A 19,196-nucleotide genomic window follows, 5' to 3' on the forward strand; every position below is an offset into this window, starting at 1 on the left:
TGCTTTGCAAACAATGTGTTATTCTTGTGATAGTTTCTAGTTTGTTGGAATCCTAAGTCATCTTCCTATTATATTAATGTTTCTTTCTAATTAGTATTGATTCAAAGTGGTACCAATCGTACTAATTATTACATACAATATATGTTGGTTTAGATACTGATGAAGAGTTCCATTTATTCTGATAGATATAATGTGAAATCCAACTGTTGTCTTTCATCTTTGTTTTAATCAAAATTGATCAAAATCGAACTACAACTTCAAAAAAAACATATAACAAAAAATATGATCGCAATTTTAATTGATCAAGATTTACAAAAAACAAAACAAAAAAAGTTTTATTAAAAATTGGTATTATTATTTATTTATTTATATAAAACAATGTAACCTCTTTTGTTGAATGTCTTTTACTCGGATGGTCTGTTCGGATTGCATCATCATCATCATCATAGACTAAACTAGAAAATATAAATATATTTTATTCTTGTACCGATTTTTGCACACATAATTTTTTGTTTCGAAATCAAATAATTCCTTTTTTATTTTTTCGAGTGGAACTATGTTCATGATGAACTTTTTTGGGGTTAGAACCCAGCTGATGAACACTCTAAAAAGATTCCATTTTGAAATCTGCAAAGTTTAAAAGTGATTTTTATTAATTTTGTTTTTTCTATAAATAAACCATTTTCATTTCCAAGAAATCAATATATCGATAGTATTAGTAATTACACAAATAAATACAATATCTTTATTTATTTTATCTTTATTAATTAAACAATAATATATAATATTAGTAAAATGGAATCTATTATTCAAACAATAGTAAACAATAAAGTACAAGTATTGACTTCCACAATTGTAGTACTTGCTGGTGCCAAACTTTTAAGTTCATTCTTCAAAAAAGAACCTGTAAATGTCCTTTTATTCGATCATTATAATTTAAACTAATTTATTTTTTTGAAAAAAACAAAGGTTTACGAAAGAGATATTGTCTATATTTATGACTTCCCACAGTCATCGATGCCAGTGATTCATTCTTCACCTTTCGTATTGAAAGTAATCACTTTCATGAGATATGCTAATATTCCATACAAAGTAATCAGTATGTTAATGATCATTTTTATTCAAATTCATTTGTAAATATATTAACATTTGACCTCTGACAGATTCAATGGAGAATGGACCAAGAGCTAAGAAACCATTCATCAGATACAATGGAGAGTTGGTTTCAGATTCACAGAATATCATTGAATTCCTCACAGAGAAGTTCAATGTTACATCGTTGAAGCTGAAGGATGAGCAACAAGAAGCAGAGGCACATTTATTGAGACGTTACATAGACGATGCTTTCTATTGGAGCTTGGTTTACTCTCGTTGGTGTGATCCAGTGTTCTCACCGGTTGCCGTTAGAGGTATGTTGGCCGGTGTACCACCGATGTTGTTCGGTATCATTTCGAGAATTGCCAAGTCAGCCGTCGGCAAACAGTTGTACAATGCCGGAATTGGACGTTGCCCACGCGAGGAAATCTACAGTGTCGCCGTCAAGGATGTCAATAGCATTGCCAAACGTCTTGGTGACAGCCAGTTCCTCTTCAACGACAAACTCTCGGTTGTGGACATCTCTTTATTCTCAATGTTGGTGCAACTCTACTATGCAATCGAACCGACACCAATCTCCAAAGCAATCAAATCCAACAAGAACTTGGTTGACTATATCGAAAGAATTCAAAACATTTTCAAGCCATGCGATTTCGTATGCTCGAGCAGATCTGCTTAAATAAAGTACCTATTTATTTTGATAATGAATGAATGAATCATCATTGTTTTTTTTAATTGTTAAACATATATTTGATATAAATATATAATTTTTTTTCTTTCCGCTTCCTCCAAGAGGAAATAACTAGTGTTTTATGATTTGGAATTGACGTCGACCGATGGTGGAAGATAAAGTCCAATGATAGCCAATATTAAATAGGTAAAACTCAATATGGCAAACAGGAGGAATGGAATCGAGTTGGTGACGGACAATGTGAAGATTGCACCGGATATTGCCGGTCCAAATGAACGGAGCAGTGAGTTCAACGATTGTGAAGTACCCTGAGTCAGTCCCTGGAGTTCAGGCTTGGCGGCATTTGCGACCATTCCACCGACGATCGGCAAACACTGCATGAAGCCAATAGAGGTGAGCGGCACAATAATGCAGATAAGTACCCAAACCATTGCTTTACCTTGCATCAAATATCCAGTGTAAGTGAGTGGGAATACCATCATACCGATACAGAGTAGAACCGTTCCAAGTAGATATTGTTTCTTCAGTCCGATACTCTTGGAAAGTCGCTTAAAGAATGTTATTTGGAATAGGAATCCAACGAATCCGAGAATCGTAAAGATGATACCATTCTCTGATGCATCCATTCCCAGACCACGGTGTTCAATGCTGAGTGAAGCAAACAAGACAAACGAGAGGAGAAGACCTCCATTGCTGAAACTATTGACACTTCCAAGCAGCAGGAGCATCATAATCTTTTTGTCCTTTGAGAGAATTCTCAGACCTTCGATCAACGAGAAATCCTTTTGAGTCTTTGAGATTTCCACGGCGGAAATGCCTGCCTTGGCAAACTTTGGATGAGTCTCTGGATGCAAGAAAAACATGAGAATCGCAGAGCACATGACAATTCCACCACCAATAATACAAGGATAGATATAGGGATTCGGTTGATTCTGTGCCAGCTTCACAACGAAACCACCCAACGACGAACTTAAGCATCTCGACAACGCGAAAATCGCACCAAGGTATGCAAAAATAGTGGGTCTATTTCGTTTGTCAATCATGTCGGCAAGCGTCGCCTGACACAATGCTGTCGTATTACTGAATATACCCTCTGCAAATCTAACCAACATTGCCAAATAAACATTTGGCATAAATGCAAAAATAATTGTACCAATCGAAGTTGATATTAAACTTAATAATAAAAATGGTTTTCTACCGAATCTATCTGAGAGATGACTATTTTCAGGAAATGATATTAATTTAGTTGGTTAGTTAGTTAGTTTGTTTGTTTGATTGTTTTTTATCCAATATTCTTTGGAAAGAGTTATAATATCTTACCCCAATGTAAATGAAGAAAAGAAACGCGCCAATGAATAAATTCCAATGAGTAAACCAGATACGAAACCGGTTTGACTCTCGGTGAATCCCCAACGCTCCTTTAGGATCTCTGGAAGAAAAGGTTGCACCAATGTGAGTGATAGACCGTCGGAGAGCACCGCTGCATAGACAACGGCAACACGAATCCATTGCTGACGTGTTATTCCTGGATTTTCACCTGTCGATTGATTCAACTTGTTTGATTCTTCGTCTCTCAGGCTGATCTCTTCGATTGACGATGCCAACGATTTCTTGTTGGCAGCAGGTTCTGAATCGTTGTCAGAGAAGGAGTCGGAGGCTGGAGATCTCGGTGAGTTCGTCATCGATGGCGAACGACTGAGATTGGATTTCGGTGACAATGCAGAGTCAAAAGTCTTTGGTGAGTTTGGAGTGAGACTGATATCCTGCAGTTCAATGTCAATATTGGTGTTGATGTCACCATCGCTGTTGTCATTGCCATTGGTTGCATCGCTTATCAACATTTCTTTTTCCAATTTTTTCGTCGATTTCTTTTTCGACGGACTGTTGTCATCGCCATCGTCATAGCCATTTTCATTGGTGAGAATGATCGATCCAAGATTGTTGTTCAACGCCTCCTCATAGGAATCTGTCAAGTTGTTATTGTCATTGTCGTTATCTTCATTGGTGATATTGTTATAATCTGGACTATCTTTCATTGATCTGGATTCATTCAAAAACAACTAATTTTAGTTTTTGCTAGATAAATAAACAAACATGAAACTATTTAAATAATATAAGATTTTAATTGTTGAAATAAGTTAATTATAAATAAATGAAAAAAAAGTAATAAATTAAATAGGATGCATTCAAATATTTGAATGAATATTAAATAAATAAATAATAAATATGTGAAAAACTAAAAAAACTATAATAATATAATATATTTATTTTATTAATAAAATTAATTAATTAATAGATAAATTTAAATTTAGAAATTCGTTTTATCTGGATAAATATTTAAAGAAGAAGTAGAAAATTAAGTATATAAGTAAAGTTAAGTTTAAGTTATATTACTTGTATTTTGATGATGATGATGATTCAACAAAAGTGGTTGTTGGTGTTGTTGTTATTAAAAGAGAGTGAAGACAACAATGACATGATTACTATTCTGTCTGTGTGTGTTTCATGGGAAAAAGAAAAAAAAAAAAAAAGCAAATTAAATTAACTATTTTTTTTTGTTTTTTTTTGGCAATATTCTGTTCTATTGTTCTATTTTCTTGCTTTTTATTAATTATCACACTTTTTGAGTAAACGATGTTTTGCTTTTATCAGCATTGATAAGCTTACACACACTTGCCCATGACAAACAAATTTTGTGTGTTTTATTGTCGAAACCAAAATTAGAGATTTAATTATATGATGACCACCATACCAGGTCAGTTTTTGGTTTTGTTGTAAAACTTTTTCGTGAAACCACAAAAAATTCATTTTTTTTATTTTTATTTTTCTTCACCATATATAATGAGCTTTAGGAGATCTGCAATAAAAACAAAAAAAAAAAAACAAGTGATTTCATTTTTCATTTTCATTTCATTTCATCTGATCAATTATTAATTCCAATGTATCTTATCACACATATCAAAATGTCTTATAAGACATTTCCACAAACTACAGTTTGTTTTTAATAGTATAGTTGGTAAACAATTCAATTAACTAGTTTTCTCAAATCAATCTATCAATCAATCCAAAGAGTCGACTTTAAGATTAATTGAATGGTATTTTGCAAGTCCCAGTTTGTTTTTGTTGATATCACACAATAGTCAGAAAAGATATTTATATTTTAGTATGAAAATCAGTAAATCAGTTTATTTATATACATTTTTTTCTTGATTGTCTGGGATTGTTTGTTGATTCAATTATGGATCGAAGTCAGTTAGCCAGCTAGCTAGTTGACGTTTGGAAATTTACAATATTGTTGTTATGTTATTAGTTGTTATTGTTGTTTTTGTGTTAAAGATATAACTATAAATTATAAATATATATATATATATATTAATCATTTTCTAAGAGATAAGTATAGAATAAGAGCAAGTACACCAGCTACTATAAAGAGAATGAGTGCAAGCCAACATAGTTTGGTTCTGGCGGATCTCTGATATTGAGAGGCCTTCTTTATCTGCATTACACCTTCATGAGTGTTCTCCGATGCAGCGTAGATGTTTGATTCTATGTTATTCAATAGATAGCCATCGTTTATCACCATAGTATGAAGATCGGCAAAGATTTCACCGATCTCCTGGATTGACTTCTCGATCTCTCGAATGCCTTGCTCTCGCTCCTGAATGATCGAGTATTGATATTCACGTTCCGATTCGATCTGTGCCAATTGTTGTCTTCTAGTTGCTTCCATCAAACTCTGGGTTTCTTCCAACTTGTCAGCTTCTTCATAGTATGGGATCTGTTGTTGATTACCTCTATATTGTTGTTGTTGTTGATGTGGTGAAATAACATTGCTACTTTGCTGTTGATGTTGCGTAGTTGAAAATGGAATTGGTGTCTCTCTCTCTTTCTTTGTTACTACTTGAGCTAGTTCTTTAAATTGTTTTAATCCATTGTTAAACTCTTTAACCAATTTTTGGTATGCTAGTTTCTTAAAGATAAAAAAATTAGTAAAAACAAACAACGAAAATGATAAGAAATTAAACAACTATAAAACTTTAACAACATACTGTTCTTTGATCTTGTGATTTAATTGCAAGAGAATTCAATGTTTTTGCTTTTGGTGATTCTTTTGATATTAATTGTGTTGTCGTAGATACACATGATCGACTTTTTATATAATTAGTAATTAAAATCAATATTAATATTAATTTTTATCAATTTTATCAATATTAGATATATTAAAAAATAATTACATTTTTTGTCTTGTTTCTTGATTATCTCTTTGGGTACCGATTTGTTGAACAAGGTATGAAAGGTTCGATATTGAATTATTAATTTGTTGGATTGCTTTTGTTAAGTCTTGATACTCTATACATTTATATATATCGTTACTTCCACCTCCACTTCTATCTTGTTGGTATCCATTTGAATTTCCTACTCCTGAATTTGGATATCCATTGTTATATTGATAACTTCCACCATGTTCATATCCTGATCTATTATAATTATTATTATAATTATTATAATTATTGTTATAACTACTATTATTATTATTCATTTTTTAATAAAATAAATATAATTATTTCTTTCAAATTTAATAAAATAAAAGTAAAAAATTAATAATTTTAAAAAATTTAGTATTTAATTGAATAATAATTGGATGTAGATACATATTACATAAATACACCCAAATAAAATTCCAAAGAATAATTCATTTTATTATTTTTTGAAATAAATTCAATAAATTGGTGTATTTAAACGAAAAAATATGAGAAACCACTTCTATTTTTTTAAGATTATCTCTCATGAGAATTATAAGATTCATTGGACTGTTCTTACGAATTTTTTGATCTTACAAAAAAAAAAAATGAGAAACTGAACAATTTAATCTAGATTTTATTTATATTAGAAAAATTAATTAAATAAGTTATTTATTTTTTGGAAATCCCTAATGTTTAATAATATGTTAAAGATTATCTATCTTAAATGGCGCTCTAATGTACATAAGAGAGAGAGATTCGCCTAAAAATCAAAATTTATCATTAATTTGGAAAATAAATTTATTTTTATATCTTTTTTGATTATAATCATTTTATATCTTTTTAAGTTTTTCAACATAATAGTATATTGTTGTTTGTTTTAATATTAAAGTTTTTAGTTAGTGTTAGTTTAGTTATATAGTTTTAGTATATACAACTATATACTACAACTACTACTAAAAAAAAAAAAGGTTGTTTTTATTGTATGGATAACAACAGTGGAAGTAGTAATACAAATATTCAAAAAGGGAAACCAATACCAACGATATCACAAACACCCACCACTTCATCATCATCAATAGCAACAACAATAGCAACTGAAGAACAACAACAGCAACAACAACAACAACAACAACAATTCGATTCAAACAATGATTTTAAATCAATAGTTTCATTAATTTTTAGTGGTAAGATTCCATTGACTTTAGCGGTTCAATGGTTATCATCAACTAAATCAACGAAATACTCTATTTCAAATGATGTATGTTTAACTTTAATAAATAATATATTAATATATGTTAATATGTACTAATTATTTATTATTTAATGTAATAATAATAATAATAGTATACATCAATTAGAGAACTTAATCAAAGATCACCATTACAATTCTCACACTACTTGGTAGATGAACTTAGAAATGCATATAATCATCTATTCACAAGTAATAATACTATATTAAGTAATAGTATTACTGGTAGTGGTGTTAGTGTTAGTGGTGGAAGAAGTAATCTTCAACAACAACAACAACAACAGATACCAAAGATAGTCAATGATTTCCCTCCATTACCAAGTAAACCAACAAACAAAGATAAAGATAAAGAAAAAGATAAAGAAAATAGTAATCAACATCAGCAACAACAACAACAACAATCAGGTTTAAAACTAAATAATTTACCAATAATAACAAAGATTGAATCAGATCAAATAGATTCTATAGTTGAATTATACTCTAATATCTTATTTAATAGATTGTATCGTAGTAGCTTGATGTCAGAGTTAAACTTTCTCATAAAGATACTCAGCTCTCTTCAGAAACTGTTACATCTACTTTCACAATGGCATCAGTTATCGGCCACACCAGAACAACAACAACAACAACAACCATACCAACTATTTACCAACTTATCATGGACACTTCATTTTGTATTGCGAACACTCTTTGCCATACGACCACTACTAAATACATTGAACCCAAGATTACTATTACAACTATCTGATAATCAAATGTAACTAACCATAAACTAAATAACTAATAATAGTTACTTATTACTAATAACATTTAACTTTCGAAATTCAATTGAAAAAGTATTGACAAGTTCGATAAGATGTTATCGAGTAGTTTGAAAATGACAGGTCAGAGACTGCTGGATGATTATAAGGTGTTGCTGGGTGCAGGCGAAAGCAAGAAGAATATCAGTCGTATCACGTCGCCCTTTAGATCGTTGGGCGAGCTCGATAATCCCTATCATAAGAAGCTGAGAAAGTCAGAGGATACGCAGATCTACACCAATCGTGAGAAGTCGCTCGATTCATTCCACGAGTTGCTCAGGGTGTTCCAAGTGGATCCGAGGTCGCTCAACCCCAATCTGACAGCCAGCATCAATGTGGGTTCGCTCAACGCCAAGACCCGCGAGTTCTTTGCCAACTTGAATCGCAACAATCTCTGGTGGTTCTGTGACTTGTTCATCGATCAGTACCAGCAGTGCAAGCAGTCGGAGATCGACGACAAACTGAGTGCATCGCGTCAACAACAGCACACCATGGGTGGTTCCGCTGCCGCTGCAGTGCTGTCGTCATCCTCCATCGATTCCTCTCTGAATCAATGGAGTCAGGGTGCACCCGACAAAATGGCATTACTCCAGAAGCGTATGGAACAAGGTTCATCTAATAACAACCAATCGCAACAACAACAACAACAACAACAAGCACAACATCAACAACAACAACAACAATCTATTAATACAGTTAATACTACATCAACAGAGAAGATGAAACTATTACAAAGTAGAATGGAAACACCTAATTCAACACCGACACCAACATCTACACATACTTCAAAGCCAAAGAAGACTGTCATTCCATTTGGTATTACTTCACCATCTAAACATCAGAATCAACATCAACAACATCAGCATCAGCATCAACATCAACATCATCATACTCATAGTCATAATCATAGTCAACAACAGCAACAACATACTATGAATATTAATCATAATCAACAGCAGCAACAGCAACATCATCAACAACAACAACAATCTTCAACTATATCATTATCATCAACATTATCACATAATACAAATACATCTTCATCTTCAACAACCACAGCATCATCATCATCATCATTAGCAGGTTTAAATAATCAATATAGTAGATTAATGTCATTCTTTGGTATTAGAGAACATTTCTTTCTATATTTTATATTGGCTTATGATAATCATCAGTTCTATCATCATCTGCAATCATCGTTGGTCGAAAAGATAACAATACTTCAAAGCTGTCAATGCAGTAACAATCATAATCATTCGGACTACCACGAGCGTGTCACTCATCTCAAGAGTCTAATGAGGTTGTTGGCATTCATCTATATGCTGCCTACCGAGAACTACCAGAAACACTCGATGGCGCTGCAATCACCGTCGTTCGCCGAGATAACAACGCGTACCGGCTTGTTACCACCGCCTTTCGATGTACGTGCGATGCTAATGAGTGCAATCTCCTCAGAGTCACTGGCAGTGGCGGTGCCGTGTGTCATCGAGTTTGTGAGGATGGCCGACAACGTCACACGCGAAACCAGCTACTTCCAGGAGCTGATAAACATCCTCAAGAACATCTATATGCTACCGACGATAATACCGACTGCGACACAGCCATTCTTCAACTACACATCGATATTCATCCAGCTCGAGCTGGAGCAATACTTTGAGTCGTCGAACCAGTCACCTTTCAACTCGACACACATCGCACTGCCTTTTGCCGGTTCATCGATGTTCTCCGTTGGTAACTCACCGACAACCGGCAATACACCGAGAACACCTACAACTCCATCGAAAAACAACAACAACAACAACAACAGCAATAACAATAACAATACACCTACATCACCAACACATACGAAAACACCATCGAAATCAAACAGTAGTACAACTAATAATCTATCGGCTATCGATTTGAATCCAAATGTTGGGTATTCATTGCTTTGGTCATATCCAAGCAATAGTTATCTTCAAGACATTCAAAGATTGTTGAGTGAATCGGCAGAGTTTGCAAATGCTCTAGCTACTGCTTCCGCTGCTTCTTCGTCGACTGGTTCACCTGGAAATCTGAGTGAATCAAATACACCGGTTTCTTCACCATCCAAACAACTGCTGTCTAACAAACGCAAACAAATCGTTCCAGTCAAAAAGATTACACCTTTGGCTTCACAACCAAGTGGTTCGGATAGCAGTGAAAACAGTCATCTACAGAATCAACTAGAGTGGTGGTTCTTCTGGAGTCATCCCGGTCTTGCAAAGCTCTCGAATCTTCTTCAAGATACACTGCTCCCGTTCTTCACAGAGATGATATTCAATCTATCGATACCGATAACCATTAAGCTGTCGAATAGCTATCTTGAAGACAATAGGAAGTTGGTATCACCGACTTCGTCACCTTCCAAACCAGCTGGTGCTACTCAGCAACAACAACAACAACAAGACGGTGGATCTACACAGCAACAGCAACAACAACAGCCAGTTGAGAGTCAATCGTTGATAATCGAAGGTTCAAGACTACAAGAATTGGTGATATCGGTGCAACAAAGACTGAGAAGTCAAGCATCGGAGAAGGTTATGCTCTACTGCCAGAACAATGTTAGATCGCTCATTTCCATGTTGACACCGATCGATATTGACGACTCGGTGCTGTCGGTTGCGACATCGATGATCAGCCGAAGATTGATGCGACAAGCCGACTCTATATGCTTGCCTGAAGTGTTGCAAAAGGCAAGAGTGTTGGCAATCGAGATCATCGCCAAGAAGCAGACGGTATCGCTCAACAAGACGTCGCTGCAACTTCTCAACATGTCGATGTCCGATGTGACAAAGAACAACCAGCAGAACTACACAGTGGTTGGCGTTGCACAGAGTCACTTGGCTGTGCTCGAGGAGGTGTTGGATCTACGTGGAGTCTGCACCAAGCTGGAGCAATACACTGAACAGATATCGACTTTGTTGGATGCCGAACATCAACATCTCGACGACAATGATAATCTAATTGCATTTGCACTGACTCCACTCGAACCCAAGCTTCTGAGTGACATAATGACAGCTCTTCTCAAAGCGAATTCACTTCTTGGCATCGAAGTATTCGGTGTTATCGTTGAGAATCCATCGACACAACTAAAGAATACTCTACCGATTCTTTTCAAACTTGTCGTTCATCTCCTATCCAATATAATGATGTACGAATACAAGTTGAATCCACCACAACTTCCACCACTTCCATTGGATAACAATAACCTAGGTAATTCAACAACAACAATAACAACAACAACATCATCGTCATCGTCATCATCAATAGCAACAACAACAACATCATTATCATCGAGCCAAAACACTACTGTACAACAACAGCAGCAACAACAGCAAGAGGTTACAATGGCACTGGAGGAGTTACAACAACCATTGCCTATCAATCGACTTACAGGTCACAAACTCGGAGGTGTATTCGTTGATCTCATTAAGAAGATGGTTAAACTACATTCTGATTTTAGTGTCTTGATTCCACAGTATCTACTATCACACAGCCGTGTCTTTACCATCGTAACACAATCGTCTACCTTCACATTGGAATGGTTGCATTCCTATGACTGGATACTCTTAACACTCCTACAAGACAATGTAATCGATTGTATCTCAATTGAAGGTTGTTGGAATAATCTATTCGATCGTTGTTTTACATTTTTAATTGAACTATCATCAGCATCAACATCAACATCATCTTCTACCTCTTCATCAACAGAAATAATAGATAATAATAATAATAATAATATTGATAACAATAGTAAATTACTTCAAATTCAAACATTACAATCACTTTTGAAAGTAATTTGTGAATTTATAAAGTTATATCATTTCCATTTCCAAGCACAACAACAACAACTACCAATTATTATTACCTCAACAACAACTGTCATAACAATAAGTGAAGACACAACAACAACAACTAATAACAATAACAATAATAGTAATAGTAGTGGTAATAAGCATCCATATAGTAAATTAGATTTCAATCTTTGTCTCGAGAGTTTCCTTCAGAGACTAATGAAAATCAAATCATCCGATAGATTCAAATCGATAACTGATCTATCGATCACCATTGACCAATCGATACAATACCTAAACAATCAGATTCAATCAATATTTAAACAACAGCAACAAAAATAATAATAATAACAATAATAATAATATTAATAATAATAATAACAAAGTTTTCTTTCTATTTAAAAGTAAATTAATTAAACTAATATATAAGTTTTAAAGAAGAGTAAAATAAACAAGTACTTTTCTAAATATATATAATTTATCATTTTTATATTATTGTTGTTATTGTTTTAATTTATATATTCAGTTGGCATCTTGAATGAATATGATCCTTCTTTGTGTCTTGTAATCAATCCACTTATTGGTATTACATTGTAGTTGAATGTCAAAGTTACATTTTGTCCTCTAAAAGTTATTAATTAGAAATGATTATTAATAAATATATATATATATTAGTTTTGAAGTTCAATTCAATCTTTTTGTTCCTTAATGAGAATCAATAAAACATACCTTAAGTCACCAGAATGATCGATCAACAAATATTTAATTAAATCTTTCTCTTTGAGTACTGCTTTTGATTTATCTTTTAATATATAATCCCACAAAACAACTTGACTTACAACCTAATTCAATGATTATGATATTTATTAATAATCAATACTGTGAACATACTTACTATATAGGTTAAAGTTTATTTAATATAACTTACAGTTTCTTTAGTTTGATATTCAGCGGTTATATATAAAAACAATTGCTTTGTATTCCAATTGAATAGAGGTGTAAGATCTGCTTGTAAACTCATGTGTACCTGTGCAAGTTCGACTGGGTTTCTCTTTACACTATATAATTATAAGTAATCAAAATAAAAGGTAATTACTATGATGATGATGATGATGAGATGATGATTATTACAATCTTATTCATGATAAACTTACAACTTTATAGTTGAACCAGTCAAGTTAACATCTATATGGTCAGGGAAGAATGATCTACTCAGTACATTCAATAAAAGTACACCAAACAATACAACACCTCCAAAGCAAACAATGAGATTTGCTCTCTGTGATACTGAATGCATATTTCTTAATTAAAAACAACAATTACAACTATATAATAGTGTAGATATATAAAAATATAAAATATTAATTTAAATTGTTAAAAATTAATTAGTGTTTTTGTTAATCAAAAAATGACTCACCAAAAAAACTTTTTTAAGTTCATTTTTATTTTTAACTTTATTTATTTAGTTGAAATTCTAACTGTTGTCGATATAACAAAAGCTTTTATAATATTTCTTTGTGTTTGAGAATAAATAAATAAAATAAATAAATAAAATAAATAACTTAAATTAAACTAAAATTAAAATAATTTTTTATTATTTAAATTTGTTTTAAAAAGGAGAGTTCATTCAATTCAATATCTTAGATATATATATACTTAAAAGTATGCTATTCATATCTTACCTATACTACTACTGAATTAGAAATCATTTTGATATCAATATTGATTTGTTAAAGATCTTATAAGAGAATTTTGGAATGATGATGTAGTTTATTTTTTTTTTTAAAAAAAAATGATTGGTGTGGTTGTGGTGTAATTAATTTAACTCAATTCATCATATTCATTAACCAAAAACATATATATATGTTCACCATCATTTCAGTTTATTTTTATTATTATCATGATAGGATTATTATTACAAACTTGAGATAATGGGATCTACTATTTCAAAATCAAATAATGATAATGATGTTATTAATGAACAAAAGATAGTTTGTAATCAAACTAGATTAACTGATTTATTATGGCGAAAAATCATTAGTTTGCTATCGAATGACCGATGTAGATATCATAGATGTCGGTGGAATCCTCTGTCACTCTCGCTAGTATCGCACTACTGGCTTGTAAACATCGTCGCTAGAGCACCTCTAAGAATTACAACCGCAGATTCCAAATCACAATTCCTATTAAACTTTCATAAATCATATAGACGTTCTTTTATAAATTTATATAAAACAAATAATAATAATAATAATAACAACAGCAATAGCAATAGCAATAATAATAATAATAATAATAATAATATTTTAGAAATAGATAGAAAGTTTAATATTATAAAATTAACAGTAATATTCAATCATAGTGATTTTCAATTGAAATTCGTATCGATGCCATTCCGAGAGAATAGGAAGTTGTACAATAGACATCTTTGGTTGGAGATGTACAACGATGCGCTAATTAGATATTGGTCATTCGATTCACTGACGCTTGTCAATCCACCGAGAAACTTTGAACCAGAGAAACTGTTGGTGGCAGCTCAACTACGAACGCTAAGAATCTACCACGAAAACCCAAGAGCAATCGATATGTCAGCATTTCAGAATGTTGTTACATTTTCTCTGCGTCAGAACAATCAAGCTACAAAGTCACTTTCATTTACTATTCCAAACAAATCATCGTTGCTCACTTCATTATCTCTAACAATACCATTCAAATCAAACAACAACAACAACAACAACAATGATATTAATAGATATCCATTTAAAGACAATTCTTTCCAACCTTGGTTTGAAGGTGTTACAAAACTAGAGTTGAATCATATTCATATTACAGAATGGAAGAATGTTGCTTCGGAACACATCAACATTGACTTTACAAAGCAATTTGCGAATCTAACATCTCTAAAGTTGAATCATATCTATCATAGATTGGTAAATACTCTTCATTCAAATAGTATTGTCATTGCTCAGCAGCAACAGGAGATAACACAACCAGCGACAACAACATTGGTTTCAGTTTTAGGTGGATTAAAACAATTGAGTTGTTTGTGTATATCTAATGTTAGTGCACCTTTTCAATTCTATGGTGGTGGTGGTGGTGAGCAGCAAGACGAAAGGGATGTTGATGCAAAAGAAGAGTATCGGAATGGTCTGACTGTATCGGTTTTCCAAAGAGATTTGTCATTGATTGGTGTACAGATTAATACATTGAAACTCAAGGGTAAATACACTCTGTTCAATCAGCTACTGATGTCATTGGAGCTACTACCATACATGAATAGACTCTCACTGACAGATCCTCTAGAGAATACACATCATATCGATAGGATTCTACAATCAAAATCACTCGTTAGATTATCTGCAAATTTCAATAATAATAATAGTAATATAAAGTACTTCTTACAGATCAATTCTACAATCAAATATTTAAAAGTATATCATTCAGATCATTTCAACAATACAACAAATGATGATCATCATACAGATTCACTACAGCCAATCTTACAAAAAAATAGATATTACTACAATGAAATATTAGATAAACACTATTTGGGACCGCAATTCAATAATCTAATCATAATATTTCAACCAAATAAAAGAGATGATCCTAAACATGAAAAAAAGAGTCATCGATCAAGATATATGTCTTTCTTGATGTAAATATAAAATAAAATATAATTTTCTAACGTTACATAAAATTAAATAACCTCTGTAGAGAGCCAACACTTTACTTTGTAGTCTAACAATCAAACCAGGTGAAACCTTGAAAAATAGTTTGGCTGGCAAATAAATTGTTTGATATTTATTTTCAATAAATCGTTTTTACAATTTTATTTCCCCAATATTAGTATTTATGTATATAAAATTTGTTGTGTGTTTATTATTATTATTATTATTATAGATAAAAGATGGGTTTGACAACAAGTAGATCTTATATAAATATTGATGGTGAAAGATCTGTTAGTGGAGAAATTAGTGTAATAAATAATAATCAAACGAAATTAACTGATTTAATATGGAGGAATATCATTAGGTTACTATCAGAGTATGAATGTAGATATCATAGGTATGAGTGGAATCCACTATCGTTGTCATTGATATCACACTATTGGTTGGTGAATATCATTGCTAGATCAACACTTAGAATAACAACATTAGATATCGACTCTTCATTTATTATCAACTATCCACTGGCATACCAAAGATCACACAATAAGCTGTTAGATCAACAACAACAACAACAACAACAACATTCAACAGCTATAGATAAGAAGACATTCAATATTAGTAAATTAACATTAATATACAAACAGATGAGTTACACCGAGTCACTTATAAATAGTTTACAGTTACATAGACAACAACAACAACAACACAAACAAAGACAGCAACAGAAACGTAAAACTATCAATTGGGTAATGACTTACAATCAACCGCTAGAGACACACTGGTCGGTAGATTCAATGACCGTTGTCAATCCCAATCTATTCCATATGATTGAGACACTGGCTATTGCCAAGCAACTAAGGTGTATGAGAATCTATCAGACGTGTCAACATCAGTTGATTACCAAGCTCTTCCCGAATATCGAACGACTGACAATCAAACAAACTAGTTTACCATATAAACCGGCTGTTCCAGAAGATCTGCCTTTACATTTGAAGACACTCTCGATTGCCGCGCCATTCAACAACGACAATCCATTCAAAGTCGTCGAAAATCCCGATTGGTTCAAGAATATCGAAGCGCTAACACTCGACTACCTTCACAAACCTTTTTATACACCTTGGGAAAGAACTAGTCCCGACCACAGAATACCGATTGATCTTGCTAAATTCCAAAACATTTCAAAGCTAAAGTTGAATCATGTTTATCATAGAATAGTTCATGCAATGAATACAACCGATCAATCAACAACAACAGCAACCAATAATAACATTAATGCATTCCAGCAACAAGAAGATAGTCATTTAAATACCATTCCAATATTAATCAACCTAAAACGATTGGCTTACTTATCGATCAATAATATCGATATGATGAGTCAATCGGATTCAGAAAGCAACGACGATTTACTCGCAGAGTACGATCACGGTAAAACAGCGGTGGCATTCTCAATCGATCTCGAAGCTATCGGATATCAACTACATACTCTTAAGCTAAAAGGCAAATATACATTGTTCAGCCATCTGTTCAGTAGCGGCTCGACAGTACTCACCGATCAGCTGATAAACTTGAAGCGATTATCAATTACAACCAGACTCGATAAAGAGCACATCGATCTGATTCATCAATGTAAATCACTGGTGCGACTCTCTGCTAGCTTCAACGATACTCTGGCATATTTCATAGAGAACAACAAACATATTAGATATTTGAAGGTCTACAGTTTCGATACTTTTTTTCAAATCCTAGCGCTAACAAAGCTTCTTGCATCTGATAGAATCGCACATGACAAGTCACTCGATAAACACTACTTGGGTTCAAGTTTCAACTATTTAGAAATTACTTTCCAGTCATCTCGAAACCACTACAAGAATCAAAAGAGAGAAATTAAAGATCAATATTCATAAATATTTTATTGACAAAAATAATACATTGTAATTTCTGAATATGATTATTAAAACAAATCAATAAATACAATGTATATATTCTCACACAGGCCGTGAGAAATAGCCAATAAAATATTATTATTATTATTTTTTATAGTTATTATTAATTAATAAGTTGTGATAGCAGTAGTTGCGTGTTTTTTTTTTTATTTTTATTTTTTATTTTTATTTTTTTTAAATTAAGACTTATATATTTGAATACATCTTACTTTGTACTTATTGCTAATATATTATTTAATAATCCGAAATTATAAATACAGCAAAAATCTGTGAAAAACCGGACAGAGGTTTCAAAATATCAAACAGTAAATACATTTATTTGTTTATAGAAACTAATAAATATATTCTAAGATAGATCTTTGTAAATGATTAATAATTAAAAAGAAATGAATCATTTATCATTTTAAAAAAAAAATAAAAAAAATAAAAGATAAAATTAATTTGTGCAATATTTCTGAAGTAATAAAATATTTTTTATTATAGTACTTTTAAATTTATTTTGAAATACTTAATTATATTATATATAAGAATGATACCAAGTAAAATGTTAACAGAAAGATAAAAGATTTTTGGAATACTTGATTTGGATTACTGAACGGAACAAGAAGTTATTGGTTTAAAATACAATTCTAATTTTCAACAGTTTCAAGACTAAAGAAAAACTAAGCAAAAACAAACTCAGCACTGAACACAAATACCATATGTATAAAAAGGATATAAATTTAAAAGATTACAATTATATTTAAAATAAAATTTAAATTGTTTTTTAAAAAACAATTATATCATTAAAAAAAAAAAGGACAACAATACATTTTTAAAAAGATAAATCAATAACATTATTAGAAGAATAATAAAGGATTAAGGAATTACTTTCAGAAATAATACAAAAAAAAACCTTTTAGACTCTTCTTCATATTCAAAATGTAAAGGTTTTGAACTGATTTTACAATAAATAAGGATATTGTTTTTTTAGAAAAGTAATTTAACAGATGAAACGAAAATAAAACAAGGAGAGTATAGTATAAAGAAAGGTTATTCTTTAAAGGAGTTCCCGATTATAGAACAAATAATATTCTATCATTTAGTTGAAAGTGGTAGATTCAAATTCAATCTTTTCTCTAATTAATTTAATATGGAACTGGATACTTAGACAATCTATCTTAAGCTCTAGATTCCCAGATTTTTTAGAAATTTTAGAGTATGATATAGATCGACGAATAAATAATATTGTTTAACTAATTTTAGTATATTCCTCAACTGTACAAGATATCTCACTTGTCATCAATATACTAAAACTCATAATATTTTTTACTTAAAATGTATTCTTAACTAAATTTGATATATAAACAAACCAGTCAGGACCTGAATGTTTTTTAAAATTCTTGGGTATTGTTGAGATAAATATATATACTAGATGCCATTCATTCTAAACTCAATAGAGCTCTTAAATGATGCATTTATAGTGGTGATATGAAATGACACCGGAGTACTGCCAATCACTATATGAATCAATGCCAAACAGATTGAATCAAGTAATCCTCAACCAAGGCTATTGGACATCCTATTAATTGTTTTCTTTTAAATCAATTTAAATGTATATAAATAAAAAATATTTTATCACTTCAGAAATATTGCACAGTTAATTTTAGTTTTTTTATTTTTTTTATTTTTTTTTAAAATGGTAAATATTT

At 31.6% G+C, this 19,196-nt stretch overlaps 7 protein-coding genes across 7 annotated transcripts; 4 read left to right on the forward strand and 3 right to left on the reverse strand.

The window, feature by feature from the left end:
* Window positions 1-795: 795 nt before the first annotated feature.
* Window positions 796-1,774, forward strand: PPL_06741 (glutathione S-transferase family protein; the record flags this gene model as incomplete). The annotated part of the gene is made up of 3 exons (XM_020577593.1): window positions 796-906; window positions 970-1,099; window positions 1,164-1,774. 3 exons carry the CDS (start codon window positions 796-798, stop codon window positions 1,772-1,774), a joined length of 852 nt encoding a protein of 283 aa, XP_020432041.1.
* Window positions 1,775-1,905: 131 nt separating this feature from the next.
* Window positions 1,906-3,822, reverse strand: PPL_06742 (uncharacterized protein; the record flags this gene model as incomplete). The annotated part of the gene is made up of 3 exons (XM_020577594.1): window positions 1,906-2,630; window positions 2,877-3,004; window positions 3,107-3,822. The coding sequence occupies 3 exons, from the start codon at window positions 3,820-3,822 to the stop codon at window positions 1,906-1,908; spliced, it is 1,569 nt and encodes a 522-aa protein (XP_020432042.1).
* A 1,340-nt stretch (window positions 3,823-5,162) lies between these two features.
* PPL_06743 (uncharacterized protein) lies at window positions 5,163-6,326 on the reverse strand (the record flags this gene model as incomplete). Its single annotated transcript, XM_020577595.1, has 3 exons — window positions 5,163-5,756; window positions 5,836-5,935; window positions 6,022-6,326. 3 exons carry the CDS (start codon window positions 6,324-6,326, stop codon window positions 5,163-5,165), a joined length of 999 nt encoding a protein of 332 aa, XP_020432043.1.
* Window positions 6,327-7,012: 686 nt separating this feature from the next.
* On the forward strand, window positions 7,013-8,154 carry PPL_06744 (uncharacterized protein; the record flags this gene model as incomplete). Its single annotated transcript, XM_020577596.1, has 3 exons — window positions 7,013-7,288; window positions 7,375-8,036; window positions 8,070-8,154. The coding sequence occupies 3 exons, from the start codon at window positions 7,013-7,015 to the stop codon at window positions 8,152-8,154; spliced, it is 1,023 nt and encodes a 340-aa protein (XP_020432044.1).
* Window positions 8,155-8,570: 416 nt separating this feature from the next.
* On the forward strand, window positions 8,571-12,236 carry PPL_06745 (uncharacterized protein; the record flags this gene model as incomplete). Its single annotated transcript, XM_020577597.1, has 1 exon — window positions 8,571-12,236. One exon carries the CDS (start codon window positions 8,571-8,573, stop codon window positions 12,234-12,236), a length of 3,666 nt encoding a protein of 1,221 aa, XP_020432045.1.
* Window positions 12,237-12,403: 167 nt separating this feature from the next.
* Window positions 12,404-13,191, reverse strand: spc3 (signal peptidase complex subunit 3 family protein; the record flags this gene model as incomplete). Its single annotated transcript, XM_020577598.1, has 4 exons — window positions 12,404-12,518; window positions 12,624-12,736; window positions 12,823-12,952; window positions 13,049-13,191. The coding sequence occupies 4 exons, from the start codon at window positions 13,189-13,191 to the stop codon at window positions 12,404-12,406; spliced, it is 501 nt and encodes a 166-aa protein (XP_020432046.1).
* A 634-nt stretch (window positions 13,192-13,825) lies between these two features.
* PPL_06747 (uncharacterized protein) lies at window positions 13,826-18,740 on the forward strand (the record flags this gene model as incomplete). Its single annotated transcript, XM_020577599.1, has 5 exons — window positions 13,826-15,549; window positions 15,915-16,347; window positions 16,558-17,232; window positions 17,766-17,810; window positions 18,591-18,740. The coding sequence occupies 5 exons, from the start codon at window positions 13,826-13,828 to the stop codon at window positions 18,738-18,740; spliced, it is 3,027 nt and encodes a 1,008-aa protein (XP_020432047.1).
* Between the last annotated feature and the right edge of the window lie 456 nt (window positions 18,741-19,196).

This window comes from Heterostelium album, assembly GCF_000004825.1.
Source record: "Heterostelium album PN500 unplaced genomic scaffold PPL_scaffold6, whole genome shotgun sequence".
NCBI lineage: Eukaryota > Evosea > Eumycetozoa > Acytosteliales > Acytosteliaceae > Heterostelium > Heterostelium album.